This window comes from Cyrtonyx montezumae, unplaced genomic scaffold (assembly GCF_038088225.1).
Source record: "Cyrtonyx montezumae isolate F1298 unplaced genomic scaffold, pur_monq_1.0 scaffold_15, whole genome shotgun sequence".
Lineage (NCBI taxonomy): Eukaryota > Metazoa > Chordata > Aves > Galliformes > Odontophoridae > Cyrtonyx > Cyrtonyx montezumae.
The window spans coordinates 9,430,781-9,438,526 of NW_027071881.1; the positions used below are offsets into that span (position 1 = coordinate 9,430,781).

The following is a 7,746-nucleotide window of genomic DNA, read 5'->3' on the forward strand; positions in this document are numbered from 1 at the left end:
TTTTGTCTCAGTGCGCGCGTCCCTGCGAGCCGCGGTCGCTGTCGCTGCGTTGTGCCCGGCCGTAGTTCCGCTCCGCGCCCGAGCCGGTCCGAAAGGCGGCCCTGTAGATGGCCAGCTTTCCCCTGAGTGTTAACGAGAAGCTCATCGGTGAGGGCGGCGCGGTCGGTCCGGCTCTGCTCGGGGCTGGGAGGGGCGGGCGGGCTCGTGGGCGGCGGTCCCGGGCCCCGCGGCTGCTGCGCGGCGTTCCCCGCTGGGCCTCGGCCGGGGAGCGGCGGCGGCGCGGTACTGCGGGCCGTGCCCAGCGGGTGTCCCTGCGGCGGGCGGTCACGTCTGTGAGTGTATTCGGAGCTTCGTGTGCTCGAGGGTTAAACAGCGCGTTCCTAGACGGCTTCTCCCCGAGCTATGGAGCATTAGGGCAACGCTGGGACACGGCGTAGTGCTGCTGCCGGGACCTGGCCTCGTGCGTACGGGAGCGTTGGCTGCTTCTGCGAGGCCCATTCCCCGGCTGCTTTACAAGCGATGAAGTAGAAAGCAAAATAATGTAATGCCCGGTTCCTCTGTAACATTTCAAAATGCGCTTCATTCATTTTGAGAGGGATTTCCTCTTGGTGTCTTTTCAGCACGGGCGCGTGCTGTTGGAGAACTCTTGGCCCCCACTTCTCCTTTCGACAAGAAGTGTGGTCGTGAGAACTGGACTGTTGCGTTTGCTCCTGATGGATCGTACTTTGCTTGGTCACAAGGACATCGTATCGTGAAGCTGGTCCCCTGGTCGCAGTGCCTTACTAACTTGTAAGATAAACCACGTGGCTTTTGATTAGCCCGAAGCGCTTAGGCATTTCAGAATAGGAGATAACTCTTGACAGAGTTCCTCTTGTATCCTTTTGTTTTGCAGCTTGCTGCACAGCACAAAGAATGTTGCAGACTCTGCCAGCACAAGGCTTTCGAGACAGAACAGTGACAGCAGTCAGAGAAACAAGCCCTGTGAGCATATCATAGACTGCGGTGACATTGTGTGGAGCCTTGCTTTCGGGTCTTCGGTGCCTGAGAAGCAGAGTCGTTGTGTGAACATAGAATGGCATCGCTTCAAGTTTGGGCAAGAGCAGCTCCTGCTTGCCACAGGCCTGAACAACGGGCGCATCAAGATCTGGGATGTGTATACAGGTACCCAGGGAGGGGACGCTGGCACTTCGCTGTCGCTTTATGCGGTAGTAACGTCACTGATATAAAATAATTAATTGTTTAGGAATTTCCACTGGGATTTGAACGTTGAATGCAAATTAATCTAAAAAAGAAATACGGTACTAGGAGAGGAAGGAGCAGGCTCAGGTTATGCTTTGAGGTGTAAGTGATGAAGCCGTGGTGCTGAGGAGGGGTTACACGTGTGATGGACTTTAGGCAAATCGGTTGTTTACTCCAAAACCTTTTGCTGGATTGTAGTTCCAGTATATTTTGAAGCAAAGGGGACTTTAAGAACAAGAAGTTACTTTCTGTTTTTGAGTATGGGGAAGAACATTGGTCAGTTTTACCTCAATAAAAGTCCAGCTCTGCATTTTAAATTGCACTGTTCTCACGTAACAGGAAAGCTCCTCCTTAACCTGATGGACCACACAGAAGTTGTTAGAGATGTAACGTTTGCCCCCGATGGCAGCCTGCTCCTGGTGTCTGCATCCAGAGACAAAACACTGAGAGTGTGGGACCTGAAAGATGATGGTATGTTTTCAGTTCATCTGAAATGCACGGGAGAAACACGTGGGTACTCACTGCTTATTGCTCTTAGCATGGGTCAGGATTTCTAAAAGAAATAAAAAAGAAAAAAAGAAGAAAATTCTCCTATTAATCACTTACTCTGTGTGTCCTCTGAAAACTCCCTGTATATAACCCGGGGATACAGGCAGGAGTGGGTTAACTTAAAGTACACACAGTGACTCCTCTCAGTGGGGAAATAGACTTAGAGGCCGTGTGGGAGAAGTTTTATTTCTGCTGAAATTAATTACTGACGTTGCACAGTGTTGGGAAAGAGTATAAAATTTTACAAAGCTTTTCTGAGTGAATCTGTAATATTTAATGGAAATTGGTTTTTAATTATTACGTATTTTTTAATTTTTAGGAAACATGATGAAAGTGTTGAGAGGACATCAGAACTGGGTGTATGGTTGTGCGTTCTCTCCAGATTCTTCCATTCTGTGCTCTGTTGGAGCTAGTAAAGCAGTATGTGTCAGAGTTTCTTGTTCGTTAAATCTCCTGAATTGTATGCATAATCATTTAAATCTAAGTAACAGTAAGCTCGTGCTCTGTGTCGTGGATTTCTAATGTTTCATGATGATGTAAAAGTGCATGAAGTTTAACTGGCAAATGTTGTGTTGAGACACTGATCTTATGAATTGCACTTGCACTGCTTTTAGTTGAAGAAACTTTAAGCATACTTTGGAAATTAAATTTCATCTGCACATGTTCATAGTATAAAATCAATGCCTATAGCTTCCAGTGATAAAAGATACAGGGACTAATGTGTAAAACTATTTTATTATTGATTCTATCCTTTCTATCTCCCACTCAATGAAAAGGACTTTTCATAGTCTGAGGCAGTCATGGTATCTCCCTGCTGAACAAAAATATTTCTGCATGTTCCCAATACAAACAGCACTCAGTGTCTAAAAGAACTAGAGTGAAGGACAGCATACTGGTTTTCTTTTCATCTGTGTTGTAATGCCCTGCTAGAGAACTGAAAGCAGTGCAGGTAAAGCACATATGCAGTAAGCTGCTTTTCTTGGCACTGAAGAACTAGATTAAGACAGAAGAGGGAATTCAGTCTGGGTACAGGGGCTTTTTGGGTTGTTTAATGAAGTCTATCTATGCTGATTAATAAGCACAATTCAGTAATTGAGTACTGCTTTGTACGGGTGACTGTTCACATGCATTTTATGCTTTAAATCATCAGTGCAGTTTTGATAGAGAATAGCTGAGTTTGGGGGCTCAGATTTTTCTTGAAGTAGAGCAGATGTAGATGTATACATTGATATCTATAGGCTGTGTGTTTTCCATAAGCTTCTTGCTTTCCCTGTCACAGGTGGTGGCAGCAATATTGGTGTGATTGAGGTTAAGCTGGCACCACTCACACAGGAGCACAATGGTGCTAGCTGGGCAGAAAGAGTGGCATCTCTGGCTACCAGGCTGGGGGCGAACTTTACCATAGGATGAAGTAACCTTGCATTCGACTGCGAGGTGTACTGTACGTACGCAGGTGCTGGTTGATGTCCACTTTCTGCTTTCTTTCTTTCTTTTTTTTCTTTTTCTTTTTTTTTTTTTTGTAATAATTTTCACAGCAGTGAAACACACTTGACTCCTAAAACTTAGTTTCTAGTTTTATGCAATGTTGGGGTCTTCTTAGAGAAATTGGTTCAGTTTTAGGAAGTATGTGAGGCACTAAGGCCACATTTGCTTTGGTAAAACACACGTACTTATCTAAGATATTTGCTTTCATTCTCTGAGTAAGGGGAAAAAAATTCAAGGACCCTATAAGCTCTGTCAGGGACATAATATCTTACTCTAAAGATCATATATTTTTCATAAAATTATGCTGCAGAACATAGTTTGTGTTAAGTAATTATGCACAGTCTTCATTCTGATTTTATATTTTTATAATGTACAACTGCATGTAAAATCCCAGAATAATATTTTATCATTGTTTATAATACAGTATGTAATTAACTGAGTAAATTGTAATATTAATGTCTTTTTTTTATCATTGACTTGATTTAAAATGCATAAATTCTTTCTAATAATATGGTTAGACTTCCCTATTGTTTTGCCAGAGACATAACTTTTGGCTGTGAAAATTCTCTTTGCTTGCAGTATCTGTTTCTCTTCCTAGGCTGACGTTGGTGATCCAAGCCAATTGTAAACAAGTGATCTTATTCTCAAAGGGATGCCACTGGAGTAACAATATGTTAACCTTACACTTTCTGTCTGTATATTTCTTAAAATTTTGGTAGTTACTGGAAAGAGGGGACTGTAGAGTTTAACCCTATTTATTTCTGCATATTTTAATAAAATAGTTTTGTAATACATGATTTTCAGTAAGCTACATGGTTAAATTGTGTTGTCCTTATCTTATATTTTGTCTTATTTCGTTAATAACTTTTAACAAGCGAGTTAGAATTTGCATGTCTGCTTTAATTATTTTTTTAAATTTTCATTTTAATCTTGAGTATGACACTGAGCATATTTCTTAATTGTAGTAATTCATAATGCCTGATTTTACTATAATCCTAAATAAGCAGCCATTCTTAAAGTAATTGCTTCATTGCTTCACTGAGCAGAGCTATAACATCAGCTTATTTAATTGCAGGTTTTTCTCTGGGATATGGATAAGTACTCCATGATACGAAAGCTTGAAGGACATCACAATGATGTTGTAGCCTGTGAGTTTTCTCCTGACGGAGCTTTACTGGCTACTGCATCATATGATACTCGAGTCTATGTGTGGGATCCATACGTTGGAGTTATTCTCATGGAGTTTGGGTAAGTGCAGTGGTTAAATCCAGAAACTCAATGAGGGTGTCTGCTGAAGGTTAATGGTTTTGTTTGACTATAACTGATCACTAGACTTGTGAAGGAAAATCTTTCTAGCAGCTGGCAAAAATCCTAAAGTAGTAGGACTTTTTCCTTCTGAGAAAGAATTTAAAGCTCCAACACTTAAATGTGTACTAATGAAAGCATTTTCAATAAAGCAAAAATATTTGGCACTGCAAAAGATACAGTTGTTAAAGTTCTGCTCCTGATTTCATAGTTAAAACGTTCAGCCCATTTTTTTCTTTCAGCTTAGCAGACCTTCCTTCACCACTAGTTATGGTTCTTAAGTACTATGCTGTTGGCTGAGTGTCTCTCTATCTCCAGGCATCTGTTTCCACCTCCTACTCCAATATTTGCTGGAGGTGCAAACGACCGATGGGTGAGATCAGTATCCTTCAGTCACGACGGACTGCATATTGCAAGCCTTGCTGATGATAAGTGAGTCTGGGGAAAGAATTGGTGGACTCCTTCAATTCTTCCCTTCTGATGTGAATGTTTAATGACAGTAGAGGTTGGTTTGTTTTGAACTGAGAAATGACAGTTGGTACTCTTGGTAAAAATAGCTGAGTCGACTGCTGTGTGTTTCTGTTCATTTTGAATGTGGAAAGTAATGAGCTGTGTGTAGGGAAGATGATCTGAGTCACCTGGCTGTTTTAACATCCAGAAATTGTAAAAGAGGGGTTATAATCAATGAAAAGGTAAACTGAAGCAGCAGTGCAGTTACGAATTTTGTACTGTTTTAGTTTACGCAGCAGAATGAGAAGTACTCCGTGATATGGTATTCAATTTCTGCAGAGTGCAAATCATATTTTGAAGAACTGTATTTTAGGCATGTGAAGAACGCCTTCTTAAGTTGACAGCAAGGGTATTTATCTACAGGAGCACCTCAGTTGTTTTTGTTTGTTTCATTAAGATAAACGCTGCTGGGATTTCCTGTCAGGCATTACACTTAAGAGGCTGTTGCTTTCTGCTACAGAAGGCCACCTTTTATTTTAATTAGCAGAGTTAGAACAGTTGATACCAAATGATGGTATATACCAGGAATGAGGAAGTCATAATATTTCAGGCTACATCTGAAATGTATTGTGCACATATTAAAATCTTATAGAAATTCTCTGAATTTTGCATCAGACTTTTTTTTTGTATGGAATCAGAAGATGTAAGACAATTAAATGTCTTTTCTGATAACGGACTGCTTCATTTTTCCCTTTTCAGAATGGTAAGATTCTGGAGAATTGATGAAGAGTACCCTGTACAAGTTGCTCCTCTGAACAACGGGCTCTGCTGCACCTTTTCTACTGATGGCAGTGTTCTAGCTGCAGGGCAAGTATATGTCCCCCCTTTAAATATTAAGGTAACTCATTTAAGCTGTTAGTTAAGTGTTCTAAGGACCTTCAGTGATAAGTTGCAACTCGGTGCTTCTGACTTCGTTTTACCTCTGATTCTATTTATTTAAACATGCCAGCAATAGCAGTAAAATCTAGAATCTGATAAACTCATTTCTTATCTTTGAGAATAAATAAAATACAGATCCACGAACGTGGATTGGAGTGAGATCATTATGTAATCGAGGACACAGTAATTCTGTTTTCTTTTTTCGGTCTATTCACGTATTCATTTTTACTGTGCAGGACACAGGATGGCAGCGTGTACTTCTGGGGAACTCCAAGACAAGTTTCCAGTCTGCAGCATTTGTGTCGCATGGCAATTCGAAGAGTGATGCCCACAAACCAAGTCAGGAACTTGCCTATTCCATCCAAAGTGGTGGAATTTCTTTGTTACCAGGTTTGAGCTGACTGAAAGAAAAAGTGATACAAACTGGCAGGTGGCCCAGCTGCTGAAACTGGCTAAACACGGTGAAGAATCCTCAACCTTTATAGCCTTTATTCTTAAATTGCTACAGGTTTTCAAGAGCTATTTAAAAGTGATATCCTAAATATTTTGTCCAAATGCCTGACAGTCAAATCTTTAATATTTATGGAAGACACAGTAGAAGTGTTCCTGAGGGTTCTCAGTTTTCTAAAATGTAACTGTGAAAACGTGCATACATAGACATAAGCTGCTACGTGCTGTCAGCGTACCTTTAACATTGCTTTTCTCATTTTTGATGTGTATCATGTATATATTGCTTTGGTAGAGCCATCAGATGCATCTGTGCTGTAAAGTGGAAGGATAACTATTATTCTGGGACACTGAGTTAGAAAAAATATTGACATAAGGAAGCTTAACTGCTCTGTATGTATGTACATTGGTTGGAGTTCAGGAAACTGATCCACAGATATGAATTCGTGTTAGTTTACTTGATGGAGAGGTACAGCTTAGCTTTTTAGAACAATGTATGGTGAAGGGAAGTAGGTTAAGGTAGAAAGGGATGGAGCATATCTAATGGAAAGTCAGGAATTTTGCCTGTGTCAGCTAAAGTAGGCCTTATTTTCCACATCAGCAAAACAGGTTCTATTTAAGTATTGGGCAGAGTGGAAGAAACATTTCTTTACATTTCTAAATTTTAACTACTGTATTATTGCCTGATACTTGGTCTGTAATAGGAGAAGTTTACAGACTTGGTTTATTATTCTTTGACCCTATAATATCTTTCTGGGGGTGATTATTGGTTAATGGCCAAAGATAAGCAAAATACTTGTTTTTGCCTTCTGTTATTTATCTGTACCTGCAGATATAAAGAATGTATGCATTGCATAAAATGCCTGATTATATATATTTTTGTTGAATTTTTTTTATTAAAAACTTGTATAAAAGTGTATGTTGCATCTGGTGACTGATTTGTCAGCCCTACCTGCACGCACCAGTTCTTGCAGCTCTCCTGTCAGCTTTCCTTTTCAGGTCCATAGAGCACTAATCTCAGTAAAAATTTGGAATGGGGAACCACAGCACGAGCAGCCCTTTAACGAGACAAGTCAAAAGCAGACGGGGACGTAAAGTGTTGTGTTTGTGCACTGTGCCAAATGGAGGAAAGCGAGGTGTGACTGCACCGTGTAGCCAGGGCTGCTGCAGGCTGCACGAACACTGAAGTTGAATGGGGGTTTTTATTTCCATATTTTTATGGAGTACTGTTAAACCTCTTCTTTATCACAACAAATACTACATAGTGCATACAATGCATGGCAGATTCACAATGAACAAAACCCTCATTTTTTCAATCATGTGGCCAGCAGC

The 7,746-nt window shown here is 40.8% G+C and overlaps 1 protein-coding gene across 1 annotated transcript; it reads left to right on the plus strand.

Annotated features, from left to right (window-relative positions):
* On the plus strand, positions 1–6,438 carry WSB1 (WD repeat and SOCS box containing 1). The gene is made up of 9 exons (XM_065732145.1): positions 1–147; positions 621–789; positions 893–1,161; positions 1,579–1,710; positions 2,108–2,208; positions 4,349–4,521; positions 4,897–5,010; positions 5,788–5,895; positions 6,204–6,438. The coding sequence occupies exons 1-9, from the start codon at positions 108–110 to the stop codon at positions 6,361–6,363; spliced, it is 1,266 nt and encodes a 421-aa protein (XP_065588217.1). The 5' UTR covers positions 1–107; the 3' UTR covers positions 6,364–6,438.
* Positions 6,439–7,746: the final 1,308 nt, after the last annotated feature.

Excerpts from the sequence above, each read along its gene's own strand:
- WSB1 (XM_065732145.1), top strand. The coding sequence starts at position 108 with ATGGCCAGCTTTCCCCTGAGTGTTAACGAGAAGCTCATCG. Across the intron at positions 790-892 it reads TCGCAGTGCCTTACTAACTT|CTTGCTGCACAGCACAAAGA; the intron begins GTAAGATAAACC and ends TTTGTTTTGCAG. Across the intron at positions 1,711-2,107 it reads GTGGGACCTGAAAGATGATG|GAAACATGATGAAAGTGTTG; the intron begins GTATGTTTTCAG and ends TTTAATTTTTAG.